The sequence below is a fragment of the Solanum verrucosum genome, unplaced genomic scaffold (genome assembly GCF_900185275.1).
Source record: "Solanum verrucosum unplaced genomic scaffold, falcon-dt-bn FXZP01000120.1, whole genome shotgun sequence".
In the NCBI taxonomy this organism is placed as follows: Eukaryota; Viridiplantae; Streptophyta; class Magnoliopsida; order Solanales; family Solanaceae; genus Solanum; species Solanum verrucosum.
Window position 1 is genome coordinate 1,940,680 of NW_026020714.1, and position 27,494 is coordinate 1,968,173.

At 32.8% G+C, this 27,494-nt stretch overlaps 3 protein-coding genes across 3 annotated transcripts; all 3 read left to right on the forward strand.

Moving 5' to 3' along the window:
* The first annotated feature begins 9,399 nt into the window (after nucleotides 1-9,399).
* On the forward strand, nucleotides 9,400-11,985 carry LOC125812475 (receptor-like protein Cf-9). The gene has a single exon (XM_049491957.1). It carries the CDS (start codon nucleotides 9,400-9,402, stop codon nucleotides 11,983-11,985), a length of 2,586 nt encoding a protein of 861 aa, XP_049347914.1.
* Nucleotides 11,986-16,485: 4,500 nt separating this feature from the next.
* Nucleotides 16,486-17,586, forward strand: LOC125812525 (F-box protein At4g00893-like). Its single transcript, XM_049491997.1, has one exon. It carries the CDS (start codon nucleotides 16,486-16,488, stop codon nucleotides 17,584-17,586), a length of 1,101 nt encoding a protein of 366 aa, XP_049347954.1.
* A 5,077-nt stretch (nucleotides 17,587-22,663) lies between these two features.
* On the forward strand, nucleotides 22,664-25,973 carry LOC125812526 (receptor-like protein Cf-9 homolog). The gene is made up of 2 exons (XM_049491998.1): nucleotides 22,664-25,275; nucleotides 25,847-25,973. The coding sequence occupies exons 1-2, from the start codon at nucleotides 22,664-22,666 to the stop codon at nucleotides 25,971-25,973; spliced, it is 2,739 nt and encodes a 912-aa protein (XP_049347955.1).
* The last annotated feature ends 1,521 nt before the right edge of the window (nucleotides 25,974-27,494 follow it).

Here is a 27,494-nt window from a genome sequence, read left to right on the forward strand (position 1 = left end):
TGGCTACAAATTTTTTTTCAAAGTTTATACACTGAATATCACTCTTATAGACTTTTCTTTCTCCTCTAAAAAATAGAGGTTACCCGGTGCACAAAGCATCTCGCATTAACAGGGTCTAAAAAAGTTTAAACACGTGACCTAGACATCACACAGAGACACTTAAGTGATGTTCCAAAGCTCCCTTCACTTTTATTTCTCTAAGACTTTAATAACTATTTCTTACTGTTAGTCATAATATTCTCAAGGTGAATTTTTCTTCAATATGTCTGATAGTACTAATTTGACAAATGAGATTAATAATGAATAATAATGCGGGTCTGAACTACTTGTAGAGACTTGAGCTTATGACGTTTTAAGACTGATAATGTATCAAACAAAATTGTATTATTACAACTGTTTTCATAACAGTCTAAAAAGATTATGCAATGGAATTTCACCAAAAAATGTGATACGTAATTGACGACTCAAAAGTTGACTGAAAGTGACTAGATGAGCTTCTTGGAATTGATTAGTTGTAGTAGATTTTTCTTTGCTTAATTTGTGGTTCCAAGACTCCCTTTCACTTTTCTTAATTTCTCCTTTAAGAATATAAATTGGTTTGATAATTGTTTCCTACTGTTAGAGATAACATTCACAGGGTGATTTTTTCTACATTGTGTTGGATAGTTATATGTAGTATTATTTTATAAATAAGATAAACAATGTGTAGTAATTGTGTCAAGACTACTTGCAGAGACTTGGGATTGTGACGTTTTAGACCGATAAGGTATCAAATAAAATTGTATTATTACAAGTGATATTGTGTAGTACCTTTCATTTAAACTTTCTATGTGATGACTTGACATAATAATTTGGAACTTTTGATATTTTTCAAAAATCATTTGGATTCTTGTGCAATGACTCGTGCATTGACTTGAGAATATAAAGTTGACAATTCAAAATTTGAGTGAAATTGGCTAGGTGGGCTCCTCAGAATTGACTACTCCAAGCGACAATAGTAGATTTTTCTTTGCGTAATTTGTGGTCATCAAAACTACATCCATACATCACATTCGTTGGTATTTCACTGTATTTGTCTTTCTAGACTTAAATCAATTCCACCAAAATTGAAAGTGATTTTTTATTAGATTTATTATTTACCTATAACTCAAGGTCTTTGTATCAATTAACACTCTTATCCTAACTAAACAAGTTTTTTTTTTTTTTGAATTTTCAACTTAATTGTTTTTGTCTAGGCCCATACATCACCATCCGCTCTTATAGGCTATTCTTTTTTTCTCTCTAAAATTTAAATTGATTAAACGGAAAATGACCTAATATACCCTTCAATTGTATCATTTAGATTTTATATCTCTCTCGTTATAAAAGTGACTCATATACCCCTACTGTTACACAAATAACTCATATATACCCTATTCCTTTAACGGAAGTAAAAAAATAATTCTAAATTATTTTTTAAAATTTTTAGATAAAAAAGTATTCTTGTAGGGGTATATTTGGTCCTTATCACACATTTCTTTCTTCTTCTTTTTTTTTCTTTACTTTTTTGATTCAACAACTAATTTGAATTTATTATTTTGATGGTAAATATATTTTTAACTTTCTTGTAAATTTATCATAGACGCCACAAATTTTTATAGATACAAAAAATAAATTACAATATAGCTGAAAAATGGTTTTAATTTTTTTTTATTACTTTATCTTTTTTTCCATTCACACTTTTTTCTTTTTATTTCTCATATTTTTACTGTCACGACCCGAGTCTCACCCTAGATGTGGCCGACACTTGAGAACCATTGTTGGTCCCCAAGCAAACCCTCATCCTAACTGACTACAAGCGGAAGACTAATTAACTCAAGCATACAAAAGCTTAAAAACTGAATTAAATTCAATAAACTCAACTTTAAAATAATCTGAACAATACTCAATAGATAACTCAGAGTTTGTAAAAACAACTCAAGGAAGATACATACTGAAAACTACTCAACTTTGTCTATCTATGAAGCCTCTACTATTACAAAAGGATATTGGGACAAGACCCACGACATCTCAAAACTACTAAATGTAAGATAAAGGTGAAGTCCTCCGGAATGTAAGCAGGCTCACCAAAGCTGACTGGAATATCCCATGACCTCAACGAAACGTCTACTGATGATCCTGAATACTTGTATCTGCATCATGAAATGATGCAGGCTAAATGGCTCAGTACATGGAATGTACGAGCATGTAAGGGGAATTCTAAAGCATAAACTTACCTCTTCTCAACTCACTCAACTCAACTCAAAGAAACATAACTCAACTCAACTCAGAGAAAATAGGGCTCAACTCAACTGAAGATAAAGCAACAATAAAAGATGCAATATATGGAAAGCTTTTAAAACAGTAGATAGCAACTCAATGTATTGAAGAATACAATATTAACTCAGTTTGTATATAAAAATACAATATAACTCTGTGGGAGATTCTCTAACCGACAACCATCACTATGAGCTATGTGATGATACAACGTCTTGCCTCACGCTTCCAAGGCTGTCCTATACTTTGTCGGGGTATAGAACCTACTACTAAGTGGATCCACTAGTCTATGCTAAAAAGCATTAAAGAATCATCTAAAAAGTATGCCTCTTTCTACCCATGTTGGCTACATGGTTTATGGAGACTTGAGTTATCTGAACTCGTTCCCATATCGGTGCTCAATACTACTCCTAAAATGTAACTAGCTCATAACTCTTTCTATGTTTTGAGATTATTACTCAAAAATCTTTCTCTTAAAAGAGATGGTACTCAAACTGCTCAAAACTCTTTTGGAAATCTCAGTTTTCTCTCATCTTAAATGTAAAAACATTTACTCTTGGGAATACTTAGTTCCCATATATCATTTTAAAGAAAATGAACTCAAATCTACTCTTCCTCAACTCAATGCTCAAGTCTTTAAAACAAGTTTTAAAACAATTTGTAAAAAGACTTCTTAAAATAGGGTTCATGCCGAATTATGGATGTGAACGACTCAGTTCAAGGTTTTCAATAACCATGCATCGAGCTCAATACTTGGAACTCAACAACTCCAGAACTCAAGGAGTCAATGATACTACTCATCTCAAGAATGCTCGACTCAAAGGGGTCATGCGAAATTATGGGCATGAACTACTCTACTCAAGGACTTAGTGATACCTCTTATCTTAAGACTGCTCCACTCATAGGGTTCATGCAGAATTATGGGCTTGAACTACTCAACTCAGGGACCTTCATGGGTAACATGTAGTAGCCCCATGATTAGGAATATAATCCCAAAATGATTAGGAACTCAATACTCAAGACTTAGAACTTGAAGATACTACTCCTCTAAAAAATGCTCAGTTTATGAAGTTCATGCGGAATTTATGGGTATGAACGACTCGACTCAAGGGTCTACATAACAATAAGGAACTCATGTATATGACTCTTCTCATTCTCATACTTACTTCCTCAAAACTTAGCTCAAATTGATAGTTAATCTCAAAGTATTCACAATTGAATTCAAAGGTGTTCTTGAACTCTACTCTTAACTTTTTCTTGAATTTTAATTATGAATTCAAGAGTTATGATTCATGATATGAAATATCTCGTGATGATAATGTAGACTCACAAATACATTCTCATAATTATAATACTTACTTGCTTGAGTCTTGAAACAAGTTATTAGAAATTGTAGAAGACTCCTCAAAAAACTCAAAGGGACTTTCTCAAAAGACTCGAAAGAACTCTCAAGACTTGGCTCTTAACTCTACCTTGAATTTAAATTATGAATTCAAGGTTATGATTTAATTATGATAGGAAGGATATCGTGATGATTAAATGAGTTTTAGATAGTTAATAATCAAGTCTGCGACGTGAAGATGACTTATAATGTTTGGTCGAAATAATTTTTGAAACTGTGGAGTCCGCATTCTCTCCGCGACGGAGAGGAAAATTTCACATCTGAGGAACAGGTCTGTAACGCGGACCTGGTACGTTGTTTCTGTCTGACTTTTTCTTACTCGTTTTTCGACCTTAATTCGCCTAGAATCTAATGGTTTCTTTCCCAATCACGTCTTAGATTTGAATACTCAACTTATGTACATACTTATCAAACCCGTCCGAATTCAAGAACGGAAACAATACTTTCAAGAAACAAATCAAGAACTCAAATTCTTCAACTTCAAGAACAAAACTTCGCTGAAAATAACATGATTGGCGTGTGGGTGAACAAACCCAACACTATGGAAGCTTACATACCTCTTAGGGATCAAATCCATGGCGAAAATCTGCAACAACTCTCAAGAATCTCGACAAACGCCTTGATTCTTTCCTCTTTTCTCTTCTTGAACTCTCAACTAAAACCCTAAGCGTATATTAGGATTATAAAACTGAACCAAATCAGTTTAGACCCCTAAAACCTTACTAAAATGAATTAAATCTGATTGGGTAAGGAAAAGACCAAAATACCCCTCATATTTTCGGTTAACTTTTCTTAAATGGACAGCCTGATTTAAAAAGTGAATATATCCTTCATACGAGCTCGAAAATTAGCAAACTCAGTGGCATTTGAAAGATAATTCAAAGAACTTTCATTTGATATCTTATGGGCCACCTAACTCATCTTGTACTGAAAGTTATGGTCGTTTGAAGTTGACCCAAAACTTAAAGGAACTTAGGAATGACTTGAATGAACTCTCTTTAGTTGTTTTTGAAACTCAAGGTGCTACATCTAGTGACCTTAACACTCAAGAAATTTTAAATTCCTCGGTAAAATCCTACTTACAATGAAGTTCGAGTCTTAGTTAAATTTTTTTTAGGGTGTTACATTTACAGTAAAGAATGAAATAACTAGAATATTTTTTTAACTTGAAATGTTTTTTTCTCATGGTCTATGCACCAATTATTACTCTTTTTTTGACTAATTAAACTTTTTTGACAAAGTCTATACACCAATTAATACTCTTATAGACTCTTTCTTCTCTTCTTCTTTTTTCTCTAAGAATTTAAATTGATAAAATAATTATTTCTTACTTGACTACTATTAGAATATATGGTCTTCACACACATTGGGATGGTTACTGATTTTTTTGTCAAAGTCTATACACCGATTATCACTCTTATAAACTCTTCTTTCTCCTCTTAAAAAGAAGAGGTTATCCGTGCACAAAACATCTCGTATTAGTAGGGTCTAAAAAGTTTAAACATGTGACCTAGACGTCACGCAGAGACACTTAAGTGATGTCCATAGCTCCATTCACTTTTCTTTCTCTAAGATTTTAATTGATTTAATAACTATTTCTTACCATTAGGCATAATATTCTCAAGGTGATTTTTGTTTTGCATTATGTCTGATAGTACTAATTTGACAAGTAAGATTAATAAAGGATAACAATGTGGGTTTGAACTACTTGTAGAGACTTGGGATTACGACTTTTAAGACTGATATTGTATCAAACAAAATTGTATTATTATAACTGTTTTCATAATAGTTTTAAAAAGATTATTCAATGGAATTTCACCAAAAAATGTGATATGTTATTGACAACTCAAAAGTTGACTAGAAGTGACTAGATGAGCTACTTGGACTTGATTAGCTGTAGTAGGTTTTTCTTTGTTGAATTTGTGGTTCACAATAGAGATAACTTTACTGTGGTTCCAATGCTCCCTTTCACTTTTCTTCTCCTTTAAGAATATAAATTGATTTGATAATTGTTTCCTACTGTTAGGATAATATTCACAGGATGATTTTTTCTACATTGTGTTGGATAGTTACATGTAGTACTATTTGATAAATAAGATTAACAATGCGTAATAAATGTGCCAGGACTGCTTGCAGAGACTTGGGATTGTGACATTTTTAACCGATAAGGTATCAAACAAAATTGTATTATCACAAGTGACAGTGGCGTAATCAGAAATTTTACGAAGGGTGTTCAAAAATTTCATAGCTAATAAAAATGATTTAATGAATGACACTTAAATTTTGTAAATTAAACTACGTAACATTAATGATTATTTTTTAATTAAAAAATATACCAAAAATTTTAAAATCAAACTATATAATATTTAGCTTTGATGTTCATGTTTATTTGATAGGAAGTGACTAGACAAAAAAAAAGAAGAGAGAAAATTCAGTTTAGAGTGAAATTACTTTTATGCTTCAAGATTTCACGAACCTCAGATGACTAACTACGAGAAATGAAAAATAAAAAGTAAAATCAAACGACTTATAAAAATTTCTATATGGAGCCTTTTCACTTTTAGTAGCTTTATGGACTAAATGAATAAATAAATAGGATTTGCTTATTAACTTTAAATTAAATAATTACTTTTAAATTTTATTTAATTTTTAATGAAAAAAAATCAGGGAATCGAACTCGCGCACAATAGGTTGCAAAAGACTTGGTGAATGACTGAAATCACTAAGCTAAGAAACTTTATTGTTTTTCAATGGTGTCCAAAATGTGTTATTTAACCATTTAAAGTATCATTTTACATATAAATACAGTGTAATTTTTCGACGAAGGGTGTCCAATTGGACACTAGCTACGCCCCTGACAAGTGATAAGATTTTGTGTAGTACCTTTCATTTAAACTTTCTATGAGATGACTTGACTTCATAATTTGGAACTTCTGATATTTTTCAGCAATCATTTGGATTCTTGCGCAATGACTCGTGTATGGACTTGAGAATATAAAGTTGACATTTCAAAATTTGATTAAAAGTAACTAGGTGGGCTCCTCATAATCGATTGCTCCAAAGCAAAAATGGTGGATTTTTCTTTGCTTATTAATTTATGATTCATAATATACCTCATCAAAATTACATTCATATATCACATCCGTTGACAGTTCACCGTATTTACCCGTCTGGACTTAAATCAGTGCCACCAAAATTTGAAGTGATTTTCGACTGTATTTATTATTTACCTTTAAGTCAAGGTTTTTACACCAGTTAACACTCTTATAGAATTTTCTGCATTAAGTTGAATTTTCAACTTAATTGTTTTTGTCAAGGCCCATATATCACCATCTACTCTTATAGACTATTCTTTTTTTTTTCTCTAAAAATTTAAATCTATTAAAGGGAAAAAGGTCTGATGTAACCCTCATCTTTATTATTTAGATCTTATCTACCATTCATTATAAAAGTGGCTCATATTTACCCTTACTGTTACACAACTAACTCATATATACTTTTTTCCTCTAGCGGAAGTATAAATTTTTATTCTAAATTAATTTTTTATTTTTTCCTAAAAAAACATATTCATGTAGGGGTACATTTGAACCTTCTCACACATTTTAAATTTTTTTTAGATTCAACAGTTAATTTGAAAATTTATTTTGGAACTAACTTTCTTGTAAAATTTATCATAGATGCCCCAAAAAAATTTATAGATTCAAAAATAAATTACAATATAGCACCAAAAAATAGTTTTAAATTTTTTCTTATTTTTTTCTCTTTTTCCATTCACAATTCTTTCATTATTTCTCATATTTTACACTAAAGAATGAAAGAAAAACAAAATAAGTTAAAACAATCATGTGAGAGAAGTATCATAAATACCCCAACATAATTTTTTCTAAAATTAAGGACAAAGGGGCAAATATACCTCTCAATTTTTCGATTTTAGAGCAGATATACCCCTCGTTAAAAAAGTGGTCCATATATACATCTGTCGTCTAACAAATGATGCATATATACCCCCATCGTCTAGTAAATGGAGTACATTTACCCTTTTCATTAATAAAATGAATTTAAAAAAAATAACAAATTCTTTAAACTGGTTTTAAAATTCCAAAAAGACCACGTGGCTTAAAAATTGCATCATTCATTTTTACGCACCCAGACCCAATCCAATTTTTTAAACTCAATTCTTCATCTATTTAGACCCGATTCAAACTCATTTTATGACTGAGTAGAAAAGGAATTGAGTTTTTTTTATTCATTTGGGTAGAGTGTAGAGGTATAAAAAGAGGCGAGATAATTATTGAAAGCCACATGATATTTTTTAAATTTAAAATAACCAATATTATATTTTTTTTCAACTAAGTAAATATATATGTTAAAGAAAGGGGTAAATATGTTATTGTTAAAGAAATAAAAAAATATTATGTGTATTAACTTATTTTAAATATCATGAAAAGAAAATAGAACGAACATTTTTTTAAAAAAAAGAAACATATATACACGTGGTGTTGTGTGTATATCACTGCAACTAATTGAAATGAGTTATGGCTCCGTGTCAACACGTAAGGTGCAAATAAATATAGAGGGCAAAAAGTTTGGGGTGGGGGGGGGGGGGGGGGGTAATAAGACCCCGTAAATAAAAACTGTGCTCCTGAAATTTCGGTCATAGTTCAAAGGATACTTACGACTTTTCCTAATTTAGATTGATTAAATAATTGTTCCCAATTATTAAAGTTAACATTCTAAAGGTGCATTATTTCGCGTTTCGTAGCCCTGCATACTAGTTAGATCTAGTACTATTTGATGAATAAGATTACTAGTATGTGATAGAGTTTTTGTATCATTACATTTAGATTCTTGTGCAATGACTTGTGCATTGACTTAAAATTCTTCTCATTAATTTAATTACAAGTTTTTATTACGTCAAATATTTTACTTAATTCTTCATATTTTGAAAATTGCAGATTTCAAGAGAAGAAAATAAAAGCATTTTGCCTTTCGTGGTTTGTGATGTTTTATCAAGTGTTCGTTAAACTTTGATTAAATACGTATGTACATATTTTGTAGATATTAAACCATCACATTATTTAAAGCCAATTCATATTGGTAACCTTAATTGAGCTTGATATTGTTATCCTAACCAATAAAACATGGATTTTTTTTTTACTATATGAAATATTGTTTTCAAGGTCTATACACCAAGCAATGCACTTATCCTAACTAATCAAAACTTTTGTGAATCTGTACCTTTAAGTCAAGGTCTGCACACCAAGTAACCAATCAAAAAATTAAAGAATTTTCAACCTGAAATGTTGTTGTCAAGATCTATACACCAATCAATACCAATTTTAGGATTATTTTTTTTATCAAGGCAACATGAAAATTTTGAAATTAAAAAACCAGTTTTAGGTTGTTTTTTTTAATTCAATCTGTTAACGAAAATGATAAATATGTATCATTTGTTAGACGACGAGGACCTATATACAACATTTGTTAAATGACTGGGTATATATGCACCACGTTTTTAATGAGGGGTATATCCGATCTAAATCGCAAAGTTGATGAATATATTTTCCCTTTTTTCCTAGTAAATTTCTTTGCTTGATTTGTGCTATATATACCTCATCAAAATTATTAAATAGAGTAACAAATCAAAGATTTATTGATTTCTCTCAACCAACTTATTTAGTTTTGAACATTTTAGTGCAGAAATGGATTACGTAAAACTTGTACTATTTTTTATACTATTTTCCTTCCTCTGCCAACTTGCTTTTTGCTCATCCTTATCTCATTTGTGCCCCAAAGAGCAAGCTCTTTCTCTTCTACAATTCAAGAACATGTTTACAATAGATCCTTATGCTTATTCTTTTGAAGGGGTTCAGTCATATCCCAAAACTCTTTCGTGGAACAAGAACTCAGATTGTTGTTCATGGGATGGAGTTTATTGTGACGAGACGACAGGACAAGTGATTGAGCTCAACCTCAATTGCAGCCGACTTCAAGGCAAGTTTCACTCCAACAGTAGCCTCTTTCAACTCTCCAATCTCAAAAGGCTTAATTTGTCTTATAATGATTTTTCTAAATCACTCATTTCACCTAAATTTGGTGAGCTTTCTAGTTTGACTCATCTTGATTTGTCGTATTCAAGTTTTACAGGTCTAATACCAGCAGAAATCTCTCATCTTTCTAAATTACACGTTCTTAGTATCCAGAGTAATAGTGTATTAAGATTCGGACCTCAAAATTTTGAACCGCTCCTTAAGAACTTGACCCAATTAAGAGAGCTTTACTTTTACGGTGTGAACATCTCTTCCACCATTCCTCTGAATTTCTCTTCTTATTTAACAGCTCTACAGCTTCCATTAACACAGTTATACGGGGTATTGCCCAAAAGAGTTTTCCACCTTTCCAGCTTGGAATCTCTTGATTTATCATACAATCCCCAGCTCACTGTTAAGTTTCCCACAACCAAATGGAATAGCAGTGCATCACTCATGGAGTTATATCTCAGTGGTGTGAATGCTACTGGTAGGATACCTGAATCATTTGGTCATCTAACTTCACTGCGTATATTAGATTTGTTTTCTTGTAATCTCTCAGGCTCTATTCCTAAACCTCTATGGAATCTCACCAACATAGAGGATTTGGTCCTTCTTGATAACCATCTTGAAGGACCAATTTCTGATCTCTTTAGATTTGGAAAGCTCAGTCGGTTATCACTTGGAAATAACAACTTGGATGGCCAACTTGAGTTCTTATCCTTTAACAGAAGCTTGACGCAACTTCAATTCTTAGATTTTTCATTCAATTCCCTAACAGGTCCCATTCCTTCTAATGTAAGTGGTATGCAAAACCTACAATCACTCTTATTGTCATCAAACCACTTGAATGGGACTATACCATCCTGGATATTCTCCCTCCCTTCACTAACTGGTTTAGAGTTGAGTGATAACCATTTCAGTGGAAACATTCAGGAGTTCAAATCTAAAACATTGAGTCGAGTTTCTCTAAAGCAAAATCAGCTGCAAGGTCCTATTCCAAAGTCACTCCTAAACCAGCGTGATCTACATTATCTTCTCTTTTCACACAATAATCTCAGTGGACAGATTGCTTCAACCATATGCAATCTGAAAACACTACGAGTGCTAGATTTGGGCAGCAATAATTTGGAGGGAACAATCCCACTATGTTTGGGTGAGATGAGTGGACTTTGGGCTTTGGATTTAAGCAACAATAGTCTTAGCGGGATAATTAATACAACTTTAAGTGTTGGAAACGATCTTAGAATCATTAAATTTGACGGGAATAAGCTAGAGGGGAAAGTTCCACAATCTTTGATCAATTGCAAATATTTGGAAGTTGTTGATTTAGGTAACAATGAGTTGAATGACACATTTCCTAAATGGTTGGGAGCCCTACCTGAGTTGCAGATTTTGAACTTGAGATCAAATAAATTCTATGGCCCTATAAAAGATTCTAGGACTGACAAATTGTTTGCTCAAATTCGAGTCATAGATCTCTCTTCCAATGGATTTAGTGGAGATTTACCAATGAGCCTTTTTGAGAAATTTGAAGCCATGAAAATAACTAGTGAGAACAGAGGAACCCGAGAGTATGTAGCAGATATAAATTCTTATTATTACACAAATTCCTTGATAGTGACAACAAAGGGACTGGAGCTTGAGCTTCCTCGAGTTTTGACTACAGACATGATTATCGATCTCTCAAGGAATAGATTTGAAGGTCATATCCCAAGCATTATTGGAGATCTCATTGGGCTTCGCACGTTGAACTTATCGCATAATCACTTGGAAGGTATTATACCATCATCACTGCACCAGTTATCTGTACTTGAATCATTGGATCTCTCATCCAACAAAATCAGCGGAGAAATTCCACAACAACTTGCATCCCTCACATCACTTGAAGTCTTAAATCTATCTCACAATTATCTTGTCGGATGCATCCCCAAAGGAAAACAATTTGATACGTTTGAGAATAGTTCATACCAAGGGAATGATGGGTTACGTGGATTGCCACTCTCAAAAGATTGTGGTGGTGATGAAGGGGTACCACAAGCGACAACTCAAGTTGGGCTAGATGAAGGAGAAGAAGGAGATTCAGCAATAATAAGTTGGCAGGCGGTTCTCATGGGTTACGGTTGTGGACTTGTTGTTGGATTGTCCATAATATACATAATGTTGTCAACTCAATATCCAGCATGGTTTTCAAGGATGGATGTAGAATTGGAACACAAAATTCTTACGAGAATGAAAAAGCAAAAGAAAAGACATTAGTATGTAACCTCCTTAATTTATATCCATCAATTTTTTACCTCCTTCATCTTTGAAGCTTTTTAACTTTAATTCTTCATTTTTGAAATTTGCAGGATTCAAGTCCACTGCATTGCTGGGATGAGGATAAAAGCTTTTAATTTCATAGTTTGTGATGTTTCATAAAGTGTTTGTGTTTTGTTTCATAAAATGTTTGTTACAAATTTAGCATATTCTATTGCGAGGAAAAACCATAGAATTTCATAGAATGAAAAGGGGTCAAAAGGGAAACTGGAATAACTGTAGAATACATGAGACGATTTGCTAGAAAACTGGAATAACAATAGAAAGCACATTAAAAATAGGCTGCCTTAAAAATGCTAAAACAATTCCAAATTCTCGTACTTTGAAATAGAAAAAGTATTCCTCGATATTGATCAATATATAATAACTTGAATACAATTGAGTTGGTGTAGCCGTTAAAAGGTTGGAGAAACAACGTAACCTTGAATACTAAGGTTTAAATCCTAGCAGTGGTGAAACCAGATATCACATTTAAGAAGAAATCCAGCAGAACCGCTTAATTTGATGAGTCATGACTTCATCACAGCTGAAATGTGTGCCACCAGCCCTTGGGGATTTCTCGATTATCAAAAGAATCACGATGCACATGGCAGAGTTGTGTAGTTACAGAGTTAGCTCATCAAAAATTTACAAATAAAAGCTGCTGCAGTTATCAACTCTACGAAATAAAACTGTGGGCTGGAACCTTGTGTATTCCAGGATATAACATTGCTATTTCTCACCTCTCTGCGCCAACATAAATGCTTGAGAGTTGCACATAACGCCCAGAATGATTCTGTTGCGACTCAAGCAATAATTGTTCTACTTCATTTCCCAACTCAATTGCTCCACCAAGTCTACAAGCACCAAGACAATAGCATCAGCTTCAAAATAAAGGCATCTTCTTTATGAAGTCATAAGCTTCCTGTAGTAGATCAACCACAAAACCATAATGCTTCATTTTAGCTGCAAGTCCGAATTCATGTGACATTGCTTCAAACAATTAGAACCCGAAATCGACAAGCTTGGCACACGCACAAGCTGGAAGAAGTCATAGCATTCCATGTGCAAACCTTCTCCATCGCATCAAATACCTGTGTTACAGCAAATGGTTAAAAATACATGCAAAGCCTCGTACTATAAGGATAATATTTAGGACACTAATAGCAGAGCTCGAATCAAATTGATGATGATTTCTTCTTCTTTTCAGATAATAACAAGCTTCTTGCTTATGCAACATGTTGAAGTATTAGTTTCTAATTTTCCAACATAATATTTTCTTATTGAACTGAGCTCCTTTTGAAACAGAATACGCAAGGCATAACTTATTCCTACAAAACCTATGTTATCTAAACTTTTGCCTTGCGAATTAGATACTACACAACTTATGCCGGACAAAGGAAAAAGTACTCGAAACTAGGTCATAGTTAAGGGTACTTTGACCCACAAACTTCCATTAAATGATAAGCAGGGGTAAAAATTAAAGTCCATCGATTGAGGGATAATAATTAAAGACCACCCAAAAATAGGGGTGGTCACCAGAACTGCAGATCTAAACCTACTTACAAGACATTGTTAAAATAAACCGACATCAATTGCACAAAATTCTTAATGAAGAAACTCTTAAAATAGTGTGATATCGTTGTCTTTGGGCAAAACGTGCACAATTTTCTTCCAAATGTCTCCAATCATTAAGAGTATCACTTCACTTTATACACATCTTCTTTTTCTTATTAACTTCTAATGCGAGACATTGTTCATATACCCAACCAACATAACATGAGGTATTCCGTTACGGTTATCATATGCAGCTCATACCTGCAGATTTATCACCAAAACAACACTCCGCTTCATCACTTCCTCCAGTTCCAAAATTGTGGAAATATGAATATGGAAAAGTAATTAAAAGAATTTACTATCTTGTTCACTTTCAGTATTCCCTGGATACAGCAAATTAATTCCCAAAGTTGACAAATAAGCTCAGCATAATTTCATGTGTATCAGAACAAATACATGTGTTATTACAAGTATTGGGACTTTCATTTAAATCTTTCTTGAATTGACTTGAGAATGTGATTTGACTTACAGTGCAATGACTTGAGAAAGATTAAATAGTCTTTACATATTGTGTGACACATTGAATGTGAATGTGTAATTTTAAATAGTCTAAAATTGTCTGAAAATGACTAGGTGACCTTCCTGGAATTGATTACTCGAAAGCAACACTTAAATGCGCCTAGTAAATTTATTTTTATCTGGCTATCCAAATTCCAAATACTACTTCACATACGTATCAGTTTATAATCAATTATGCATGGTTAAACATATTAGCACATATTGTATAGTTTTTGCTATTTTTAATAACTTGGCATATTTTTAACTCAAAGGAGATTCGGACTCAACTTCAACTTCTTCAGTACAATTTCAAGAAGAGTAAAACATATTGACATCTGAATTTACTTCGAAAATTTAAAAATGGCTTTCATACTTCGAAGAACTTGATCATGGGAACTAAATTAAGACATGGCATACACCTTCTTTTGCTTAAAAAAGTCGACACTACTTAAATAAAAGGACACTAATTATCAACTTGGGACAGAAAGTAAGACCTTAAAATCACAAGTGCAAATCCAAACCAATTAATAAGACGAATTGTGAAAATAGGCAGACATCAATAGCACAAAATTCTTAACATGGTGTGATTTAGTCGGCTTTGGGAAAAACTTGCACAGTTTCCTCCTAAATGCCTCAGATAAAATTTAAACTAACAAAGAGGACTTTCACATCTTATTGCAAATATATAGACATTTGAAAGATAAATAAAATTCTCTCATTCGAAATTGTGCGTGAGACTTTCATCTTACGTGGCCAAGAGCGTTAACCAGTAGGAGCGCGGATTCTTCACCGACATCTCTGGGCAAGGAAGGGATACTGATATGCTCTGTGTTTCCAAATTGAAACTATAGAGATAATGGCCCTCAGTGAAGTAGATGGATTCTTTTTTAATATGAGTGCCTCTTGTACAACATGTTGTTCCACCATAAGAATTATCTAAGAAAATTGCCGTTTCACCAATACTTTTCACCTCCTCCCACACTGCTTTTACAAAATCAAACCGAAATACTGTAATTTTGTATACATCAACATGGGTCCTTCCATATAACAATATGTGAACATATAACAGTTCAACCTCTTTCTCGTCATCATGAGATGATGATTGAAAGAGGTAACTCCTAGAGTATGGCATGTCTAAGAGTTCTGTGAAGTGATCATATGGAGGTTGGTTAGTCATTGGTGTAGCTGATATTGTTCCTGATGAATCATCTACATCTAAACGGAGTAGAATGTGTGGTGTCTGCCATGTTAATACATAAAAATCTCCCTTGAATACTGTCCATCCCAAAAAAAGGTCAACTCCAATAATTGATTTCAGATCTTGTTTATGAAATTCTTGATCATAACCAGGCTTGCACAAGTAAAGTGCAGGCGGAGGCGTATTCTCATCATCATCATCATCATTGTCATTGTTTGCAACAACATCATCATCGGGATTGTCATTGTCTATGTCATCATCATTAGAATCCGTGTTATCATCATCAGGATTTGTGTCATCATTGGTGTCTTCATCATCGGCATACTCATCATCGTTTGCACCATCATCGGAATCCTCATTGTCTATGTCATCATCATCGGTATCTGTGTCATCATCATCGGGATCTGTGTCATCATTGGAATTCTTATTGTCTGTGTTATCATCGGTATTCTCATCGTCATCATCATCATCAGGAGTAGTCTCATGAATAAGGAAGAGAACACGACATCGAGGATCATTGGGTGGTGCAGACAAGAGACACAAAAGTTTGTCGTTATTAGGGAGTGGTGGGAGCTGAATTTTGTCGTTTGAAATAGGACTCCAAAGGTAACAATCAATAGAGTCAAAGTCTTCTAACACGAGCCACTCTTGAGCAGAAGCACGTATTATTGCGTTACAAAACTCATGTATACTTCTTTTATAAGATCGATCTTCTGATATGCTGAAAAAAGTTTGTGGTTTTTTTCGTAATGGACATATAACAAGCCAAGGATATGGTTGTGAAGAAAGGGGTGGTCCATCGTTCTTCTTCTCTTCCACCTTCATCTCCTCCAACATGTGTAGTTAAAAGAATAAGTTCGAATTAAATATAAAAATAATAATGAGTTCAAATACGATAAAGAAAAGGAATTAAAGTAGCTCTAGGACAAGCAAATTTGTTTTCCTTTCCTTTCCTTTCTAATAAATAATTGAGATTTTCCATAAATAAATAAAATAATTGGGATTTCCGATTCAAATAAGTAAGGTAAAAAGACAGTTAATACACGTTACTTATTCTTGTTCTATTTAAATTGGGTAATAACAAATCCTTTTTTCCAATTCAATTAGTAATTTAATCTCTCAAGTTCAAAGCAAAATTTTGAATAATAATGGAGGTGGCAGATTATGATAAATTGTGGTCAGGTATTCCATTAGACATACTCGGATTAATATCATTACGTCTTGTTGCTGCTGATTACTTTGTTTTTCGTGCCGTTTGTAAACATTGGCGCTATGCACCCCTAACGTCTCCTCCGTGTCCACAATCATATACACCATCGCCTTGTTTGATGACGCTGCAAAAAGAAACAGGCATGGTAGAATTCTTTGATCCAGTGTACAATGTCGTAACTACTCAGAAAGCCGATATTCCAAAATTTAGGGGTGCCCGAATTCGTAGCTCAAAGGCTAATTGGTTGCTCATGAGTCATGGCACCCGCGGCATGTTCTTTTTCAATACTATTAGCAATGACATAATTGAACTCCCTGATCAACTAGATGAGAATGAAAATAGTTGCTCTGCTTGGACATTTTCGTGTCTTCCGGACTCATCATCATCAGATTGTTTTGTTGTTGGTTTTGAAACCGGTGGCTATGTCCCAGATGTATACATTATCAAAGTTGGAGATATTGAATGGACATATCACTTCTTCAGGAATCATCGAGCAAAATTTCAGGCCACGGGGTGCAATAATCCGTTATTTTTCAAAAACAATATTATCTGCGTACTGGGAGATAAAGGTAATTTGGGAACATTAAGCATCAAGGAAAACTCAGCTGCACAGAGACCTAAATGGAAATTTTATGGGAAACACTTTTCGCGTTCAAAACAAAGATCAATTCGAAAGGCATACATGGTAGAAGATGTCGATAATGGAGGAATGGCAGTTGTGTTTTTAAGTCGTGACGAAGGGGATGTAGAGGTTTGGAGATACAAATTGAATGAAGAAGTGTTGGAGAGGGAAAAGATAACAAGTTTGGAAAATAATAAAACATTATTTGTGAGCTTTGGAGGATCGTACTTGAGAACTTATGTTGCCCAGGGGCTAGGAAACAAGATATATTTGCCAATGTTTCACGACAACAAGGGCGTTTTCTATTGTTTGGTCAATCGCAAATATTACTCTTTCGATTACTCTGCCATCAAAGCTTACTCAAGTTCCAATATTTTTAACTTAGTTCAGCCAAGGTCATGCATTTGGATCGAATAAGAGAGTGATTAATCATCTCTTTCTGTTGTTGTTTATTTTTTCATTAGTTAGCAATGTTTTTTCTAATTATCAATGCCTCTTAACAATAAGTAAAATATATCTACACACTGTGTATATATTTTGCATATTAATATAAAGTAAATATTTATACAGTGCATACATATTTATACAAATTTTGTAAATAAATGGCAAAGCAGGACACAAGGTCTCTGTATAGTTATTAAATGTTTTCTTCCGGTTGGAATTAGTCATTTATCCCTAATGTATATTTGTACACATAATTAGATGAATTCAAAATTTTAATACTATTTTCCATAATCATTAAGAAAAAAATCATTTGGAGTATAATAATAATGATGATGATGATAAGAATAATAAGAACAACAATAATAATATGTGGAGATTTTCTCTACTATAGGTTAGTACTAGGCTAGAACTTATTTAGCGTTTAATTAATTTTGGGGACTTTAAAGTTTTTCTATTGAGGATCCAAGCTACCATAGGTGTTTTCAATATACATTAATAAACTAAACTTATTTACGGAAATTCGATTTCAAATTTTGAAGCTTCAATCTTCTATTGAGGATCCAAGCTATCATAGGTGTTTTAAGTAGACATTAATAAACAAAACTTATTAACGGAAATTCGATTTTCAAATTTTGAAGCTTCAACCTTCAGCAATGACTGCATATAGTTTCAATGAAATGTCAATAGCACTTCATAGTACGTAACTCCAATATCAAAGAAAAAAGGGATATGACACAAGTACCCCTAGATTGTTATCGAAATCTCAAAGTCACACCTTAACTAAACTAAGGTTCTATTACCCCTGAATTCATTTTTTTTGTAATTTTACATACCTATGTGACACACTCCGTGACTCCACGTAGTTGAGGCATGTGAGAGATGTTTGGATGCCATGTAAGTCAAAAAGGTGTATAAAATTACAAAAAAAATGGATTGTTTGTGTGGGGGTAATAGGACCTTAGTTTTGTTAAGGTGTGTCTCAGGAATTTCGTTCATAGTCTAGGAATACTTTTGCATTATCCCACATAATATGTAGATTTCTCCCAAAATAGGAGGCATTACCAATCACTCAGCTATATATACATATGAGACAATTTGTTTCACTTCGAACATGTAAAGCAAACACATTAGTTAATTACCGCCATCAACATCGCTACAATAGTCAGCTTCATAAAAAAAAACAAATCAGCTAATAAAATAAAAAATTTCAAAGAATAAAATGTGAAGGAGAGTGTGTATGTGTAGGAAAGAGAGAGGAAGAAGAAATATCAATAGATTAGTGGCAAAATTTTTAATAATTTTGATCCATTTTAGTAAAATATATTTGAACTATTATTAAATCCAAAACGTTGAACAAGAGTTAAAAAAACACTCAAAATAATGACAAGGTACATAAGAACTTATTGGGAAAAAAGTAAAAAATAAAAACAAAAATAAATAAATAATAATACTATGTTTGAACCAATTCCACTTACAAAAAATTATCTATTTAATTGAATAACGATCCTAAAAATGTGTATTAACTATAAATGCTCTTGCCCGATAATAGTTGGCAGTTCAAATTTCAAATGCCTGATGAGAAAATTTTCAATCTGGTCTATATATGTGAGCTCTTGCCCATTAAGCCTTCTATTACCACATAAAATGAATAAAAAACTAAATTTTGATAAATTATTCTACAACAAAACATATTTACAATAACACTTCTATAGAAACTAATCTAGTGCTGAGATAAGTTCAAATGGTCCAAGAAAATGGTCATGTGGGAAAGGGGATTTCAACTTTTAGCCATATAAGTGTTGTCTTGTAGGTGGATAGGTCAATGGGTGGTAGTTCCTCTGAGTTTTCTGTAGTGTTTTGAACATGATATGTAATTAAAAATGTACAGGAAAAATTGTTGTACTAAAACTTGATTTCTATTTAATTAAAAAAAAAAAGAAGAATCATTATGACAGACTTATTTCACAACTTTCTAGTAAAATTTTCAAACTATTAATAGAAAAACTATAGGAATGACTAATTCATACTAAAGCAACCTGATCAGATCAAAAGATATGATCATCAATCCCTAGATACATGCTCTCCCATGCGAAGATAATTTACATTGGAAATTTTTTTATTTTCAAATCCATCTTTCAAATATCCAGACCTGCTACTTACAAACAAACCCTTTCCATCAAGACTGAATATTCAACCATTGTGATACTGCCAAACAGATTCTCCCACTTTAGTGATGTAGAAGGCAATGGGAGAGCCAGCAAACTTAAACCCAATTACAAAACAATCAGACGAATCTGGCGAACTCGTAAATGTCCAATCTGTGCAATAGTTATCCGTGTAATCTACTCTGTCTGGAAGACAAATTACACATTGATTCTAGCATTAAAAAAAAAAATACAAGGTATTTATATAGTTATTAAATGTTTTCTTCTAGTTGGAATTAGTCATTTGTACACATAATTAGATGTATTCAAAAAATTTTAATGGAGTTTAATTTAGTTAATATACCTCTTGTTAATCTTTTAAGTTTATTTATGTGTTAAGGATAAAATTTAAAAAGAACAATAATTTTTTTCTTGATTTTTTAAATGGACAAGCAATTGAAAATAAATAGTTTAATATATATAACAACTAAATTAGAATTGAGGGGTGTTAAATTTCATTCAAAGATACAAATGATGACGACGAAAATACTTGCTATGTACAGAATGAAATTCATAACCTTCCCTGGGATAAATGGTTACAAGAAGTTATTTAGAAGAAATTGAAATTCATCATCAATGGAGGAATTGATTGAATATGGGGAGAATAGGTTAGTACTAGGCTAGAACTTATTTAGCGTTTAATTAGTTTTGGGGACTTAAATTTTTTCTATAGAGGACCCAATCCATCATAGGTGTTTTCAATAGACATTAATATACAAAACTTATTAAGAAATTTAATTTTCAAATTTTGAAGCTTCGATCTTCAACAGAGTCCCTGCCGACGCTGAGGTGCGAAAGCATGAGAAGCAAACATGATTAGATATCCTGGTAGTCCATGCCGTAAACGATGAGTATTCATCCTTGGTATATGCGGATCAGAGGCCCAGCTAACGCGTGAAACACTCCACCTAGGGAGTACGGTCGCAAGACCGAAACTCAAAGGAATTGACGGGGAGTGCACAACCGGTGGAGCATGTGGTTTAATTCGATACAACGCGCAAAACCTTACCAGCCCTGACATATGAACAAGAAAACCTTGGTTGCATATAGTTTCAATGAAAAGTCAATAGTACTTCATAGTAACTCCAATAACAAATAAAAAAGGGATAAGACACAAGTACGCCTAAACTATTATTGAAATCTCAGACACACCTTAACTATACTAAGATAAACTCCTAGTAAACTCACTGAGTAGAGAATTAATATGATTTTTTAAACTTAGTGTGACAAGACGATTTGGAGTGTATTTGAATAGATCAAAATAAGTTGAATCCATAAATAGGTTATTGTTTGTGGTTGCTCAAGCGTTTAGGGAAGTCACACAGACAAAAAATATTCATAACCTCTCATCAATATACATATATTATACATTTGTCTTTAAATTTTTTAATGGACAATTATTTATGTTAATTTCTTAAAGTTTAATAGGTTAAAATAAGATAAACTATAGGTCATAAATCATAATAAACTTGCACAACTATAACAAATTTTTAATTTGTCTGTATTGTGTACATATTTGCACCTACATATTTTTGCAATAATCTTGCAAGTCATTATTATATCAGAACAAATACATGTGTTATTACAAATATTGGGACTTTCATTTGAATCTTTCTTGAATTGACTAGAGAATGTGATTTGACTTACAGTGTAATGACTTGAGAAAGATTAAATAGTCTTTACATATTGTGTGACACATTGAATATGAATGTGTAATTCTAAATAGTCTAAAATTGATTGAAAATGACTAGGTGACCTTCTTGGAATTGATTACTCCAAACTGCAAAGCAACATTTAAATGTGCCTAGTAAATTTATTTTTATCTGGCTATTGTCGAATTCCAAATACTAGTTCACATACGTATCAGTTTATAATCAATCATGCATGGTTAAACATATTAGCACATATTGTATAGTTTTTGCTATTTTTAATAACTTGGCATATTTTTAACTCAAATGAGATTCGGACTCAACTTCAACTTCTTTTGTACAATTTCAAGAAGAGTAAAACACATTGACATCTGAATTTACTTCGAAAATTTAAAAATGGCTTTCATACTTCGAAGAACTTGAATTAATTATTATCATGGGAACTAAATTAAGACATGACATACACCTTCTTTTGCTTAAAAAAGTCGACACTACTTAAATAAAAGGACACTTATTATTATCAACTTGGGACAGAAAGTAAGGCCTTAAAATCACAAGAAGCGCAAATCCAAACCAATTAATAAGACGAATTGTGAAAATAGACCGACATCAATTGCACAAAATTCTTAAAATGGTGTGATTTAGTCGGCTTTGGGAAAAACTTGCACAGTTTCCTCCTAAATGACTCATATCTTCTTTTCTTATGAACTTCTAATGTGAAACTTTGTTCATACATCCAACCGACATAACATCAAGGTATTCTGTCGCAGTTATCATATGCAGCTCATACCTGCAGATTTATCTACTTCATCACTTTCAGTATTCTTTGGATACAAATTAGTAATATTTTTATTTGTTGTTAAAAGTTGAATTTGCCAGAAAACACAAGGTGAAATGCTTACATGTGCATCCAGAGAGAAGTTGGAAAAAAAAGAAGAGAAACAGTTCCTGCTTTGGTTGTTAAGACAAAATGCATGTGTTATTACAAGTGTTGGGATTTTCATTTGAATTGACTTGAGAATGTGACTTGAATTGTGTGACCTTCCTGGAATTGTGTTATTAAATGTGTATAATAAATTTCTTTGCTAAATTTATGCTATATATACCTCATCAAAATTGTTGAATATAGACACAGATCAAACATTTCTTGATTTCTTCTTTATCAACTTAATTCGTTTTGAAAATTTTAGTGCAGAAATGGGCTACGTAAACCTTGTATTTTTTATGATATATCCCTTTCTCTTTAAACTTGTTTTGTCCTCATCCTCACCTCATTTATGCCCCAAAAATCAAGCTCTTTCTCTTCTACAATTCAAACACATGTTTACAATAGATCCTAATGTTTCTGGTTATTGTATCGGCATAAGAGGCCAATGGATTCAGTCATATCCAAAAACTCTTTCATGGAACAAGAGCACAGATTGTTGCTCTTGGGATGGAGTTCATTGTGATGAGATGACCGGACAAGTGATTGAGCTCAACCTCACTTGCAGCAAACTTCAAGGCAAGTTTCATTTCAATAGTAGCCTCTTTCAACTCTCCAATCTCAAAAGGCTTGATTTGTCTTATAATGATTTTTCTGGGTCGCTCATTTCACCTAAATTTGGTGAGTTTTCTAGTTTGACGCATCTTGATTTGCTTCTTACAAGTTTTACAGGTCTAATCCCAGCAGAAATCTCTCACCTTTCTAAATTACGGATTCTTCGTATCCGGAGTGATTATGGGGTTAGATTCGGACCTAACAATTTTGAATTGTTCCTGAAAAACTTAACCCAATTAAGAGAGCTCGACCTTAACTTTGTGAACATCTCTTCCACCTTTCCTCTAAATTTCTCTTCTTATTTAACAACTCTATGGCTTCCATACACACAGTTACGTGGGATATTGCCCAAAATAGTTTTCCACCTTTCCAACTTAGAATCTCTGGATTTAACAAACAATCCCCAGCTCACAGTTAGATTTCCCACGACCAAATGGAATACCAGTGCATCACTCATGGAGTTATATCTCAGTGGTGTGAATTTCACTGGTAAGATACCTGAATCATTTAGCCATCTAACTTCATTGGTTGACTTAGTGATGAGTTCTTCCAATCTCTCGGGGCCCATTCTTAATCCTTTATGGAATCTCACCAACATAGAGGTTTTGGACCTTCATAATAATCATCTTGAAGGACCAATTTCTCCGTTCTTGAGATTTGGAAAGCTCAGGGAGTTCTCACTTAGAAATAACAACTTTGATCTCCAACTTGAGTACTTACCCTTTAACAGAAGCTGGACACAACTTGAAACGTTAGACTTTTCGTCCAATTACCTAACTGGTCCAATTCCATCGGGCGTTAGTGGACTGCAAAACCTACAATCACTCAGCTTGTCATCAAACCACTTAAACGGGACTATACCATCCTGGATATTCTCCCTCCCTTCACTATTTGATTTAGACTTGAGTGATAACCATTTCAGTGGAAAGATTCAGGAGTTCAAATCCCAAACATTGTTTTCCATTTCTGTAAAACAAAATCAGCTGGAAGGTCCTATTCCAAAGTCATTCCTAAACCAGCAGGGACTATATTATCTTATTCTTTCTCAAAATAATCTCAGTGGACATATTGATTCAGCCATCTGCGATCTGAATTTGGGTGTGCTAAATTTGGGAAGTTGTAATTTGGACGGAACAATACCACAATGTTTGGGTGAGATGAGTGAACTTTGGGTTTTGGATTTAAGCTACAACAGTCTTAGTGGGACAATTAATACAACTTTTAGTAATGGGAACCAACTCAGAGTCATTAAAATGGATGGGAATAAGCTAGAGGGGAAAGTCCCACAATCTTTGATCAATTGCAAATATTTGCAATTCTTTGATTTAGGTAATAATGAGTTGAATGACACATTTCCAAAATGGTTGGGAGCCCTACCTGATTTGCAGATTTTAAACTTGAGATCAAATAAGCTGCATGGCCCTATAAATGATTCAAGGACTGAGAACTTGTTTGCTAAAATTCTAGTAATAGATCTCTCATCCAATGGATTCAGTGGAGATTTACCTGTGAGCCTTTTTGAGAATTTTCAAGCCATGAAAATGATTGGTGAGAATAGTGGAACCCCAGAGTATGTAGCAGAAACATATTCTACTTTATACACAAATTCTTTGATAGTGACAACAAAGGGACTGGATCTTGAACTTCCTCAAGTTTTGACTACGGACATAATTATCGATCTCTCAATGAATAGATTTGAAGGTTCTATCCCAAGTATTATTGGAGATCTAATTGGACTTCGTACGTTGAACTTGTCTCATAATAACTTGAAAGGTCATATACCAGCATCAATGCAACATTTATCTGTACTTGAATCATTGGATCTCTCATCCTACAAAATCGGTGGAGAAATTCCACAACAACTTGCATCCCTCACATCACTTGAAGTCCTAAATCTCTCTCACAATCATCTTGTTGGATGCATTCCCAAAGGAAAACAATTTGATACATTTGAGAATAGTTCATACCAAGGGAATAATGGGTTACGTGGATTGCCACTCTCAAAAGATTGTGGCAGTGATGAAGGGGTACCACAAGCAACAACTCCATTTGGGCTAGATCAAGAAGAAGAAGAAGACGGAGATTCATCAATGATAAGTTGGCAGGCGGTTCTCATGGGTTACGGTTGTGGACTTGTTATTGGACTGTCCGTAATATACATAATGTTGTCAATTCGATATCCAGTGTGGTTTTCGAGGATGGATGTAGAATTGGAACACAAAATTCTTACGAGAATGAAGAAATACAAAAAAGGATATGTAACCTCCAGGTATTAACTTGATCTTTTTCCTTCAAAAGATTAATTTTTATATAGCAATGAATTTTCTATTTCCTTCATCGTTGAAGATCTTGACTTTTAGTCTTCTTTTTTAAAAATTGCAGGATTCAAGCCTAACATGTTGCGGTGAAGCAAATATAAGCCTTTACCATTCATAATCGGTGATGCTTATGTAGTGTTAGTATCCTATGAATAAAGACATGATTTTTCTTCCTTTGGGACTCATCCATATTTGTTTTCTTTTCATCTTCTTTTTTATTGTTTATTACATGGAGACTGTTAGCTTGAGTTCATCCTAGCTATTAGTTGAGTAATTGGTCTCACCCGCAAGTCAGTTCATAAATTTATGAAGTTATTATCTTATCTTTTTCATAATTACATTGTTAGAGTGGGTAGAAGTCCTTCAAGCTCTTATCGCAGGCACTTGAAGCCCCATTGATTTCTATTTCTCTGAACTATGTCACATGACATCATCACACAAACATTGAACACCTCACTTTAAGTTCACAAAAATAAAAATCTGTAGTTACTAGTTACAGTGTTCAAATATATTTGTATACAGACTCATGATCGTTTTTCATCAAAAGATTGAAGAAACATCAGGAAACCATGGACCAAAGTTGCAGTCTGCTATCTTAGCAGTTAAAAAGTTGGAGAAACAACCTCGGAAACCAAAGTTAGAATCCTAGAAGAGGTGATACTGGAAGAACTCTTCCCTAAGTCTCGGATGGTAAGGTTATCCAATATGGTGGAAGGTAGATGGTACCGATTGAATTAATCGAACAAAACACAAGCTGACCTGACCTGGATATCACAATTATACAACTACGCCTCAGTCCCTAACAATAACTTGCATAGAGATGCATGCAATAGTGATTAAAGTAAAGCATAAGGATGATTGAAAAAAAAAAAACAATTTTTCTCTTTTGTTTCTTAATTATTGTCCTGCTCAATTTTATCAAAAGAAAAAAAAAAATCTTTCTTGATTCAAATTTCTAGAATTGATCAAAATTTTATTAGTTTTTCAACTTTGAACTAATTAGCATGGAGGAAAGATTTAACTGTGTGGGCATGTGTAATAAATTCAATAAATTTGATGATAGATCTTGTCTTTTGTATTTTATTGTATAGAACGTTCAATATGTTCAAATTACAAAAGAAAGAGAATTTAAGTAGTGAAAGACTTATATCATAATTGTACTGGTTGAATCATGTTTTAGTTTGATTCGATGAAGAAGACTCTTGAATTTTGATTGAATATGAGAGAAGTCGACAAGAACTCAGAAAATTATGTATTAATTATGTATTTCTTTTTTCATCTATATTGTAATGGTTAAGGTATTAAGAAGGATGTGTGTTCTGTATTTTTCTCTCTCTTTATATTTTGTGTGTTTTTTCGCTATTAGACTTTTTAATTTAATTTTCTATGAATTTGTTATTGTCTTAAGTCTATATTGAGCTGAAATTAGTCATTTGTGACTTTATTGAAAATTTGTTATTTACTAATTGATGTTCCAAATTTACAGTTAGCTACTTAAAAGGAATTAAATTTAAACATTAAAATACGCCAATCATTTGGTGTTTTTCCTCATATTTTTTAAAAATTATTTGTAATTATTGTATTTTATTACTTATTATATGCAATTTTAATTAGTTTAACAAATTGATAAGAAAATCACACAGCACACACGTATAATGCACGTGTCCAGAAACTAGTATTCTTAAAGATTAATTTATAATTATGGAATTTTACTACATATTACACGCATGTTTTTATAGAATTTGAATCAGGGTTGGGCATTAATACTAAAAAAATAAAAAATCGAACCAACCAAATTTTTTGATTTTTCGATTCATATTTTCTGTAACTTCGATTTTTTTGTTTGATTTTTAGTAATATAATTTTCGAATTTCGGTTTAACCGAAATTTATGCACTACTATACATCCTATATAAGATATTATTTAATTATTAATACTTTTGTTTCCTTTTCTCCCATAGCATGCACTTAGCATTTAGCCCTTGGGTTTTCATTCCGAATTTTCAATTCCAATTTCTTCTAGTTTGAGGTATTTCATCCTACTAATAAATCGAACTGAACCGAATCACAAAAAATCAAATTGAATTGGATTAATCTGATTCGGTATTCGGTACGACAAATTCAAAAACCAAAAAATCAAAAAAATCGAAATAAAAAAATCGAAACTGAAC

What these genes read in the sequence shown, in the direction of transcription:
- LOC125812475 (XM_049491957.1), top strand. Translation starts at nt 9,400, where the DNA reads ATGGATTACGTAAAACTTGTACTATTTTTTATACTATTTTCCTTCCTC.
- LOC125812525 (XM_049491997.1), top strand. Translation starts at nt 16,486, where the DNA reads ATGGAGGTGGCAGATTATGATAAATTGTGGTCAGGTATTCCATTAGAC.
- LOC125812526 (XM_049491998.1), top strand. Translation starts at nt 22,664, where the DNA reads ATGGGCTACGTAAACCTTGTATTTTTTATGATATATCCCTTTCTCTTT. An exon ending in AAAGGATATGTAACCTCCAG is followed by an intron (nt 25,276 to 25,846) that starts GTATTAACTTGA and finishes ATTTGTATACAG; the next exon opens with ACTCATGATCGTTTTTCATC.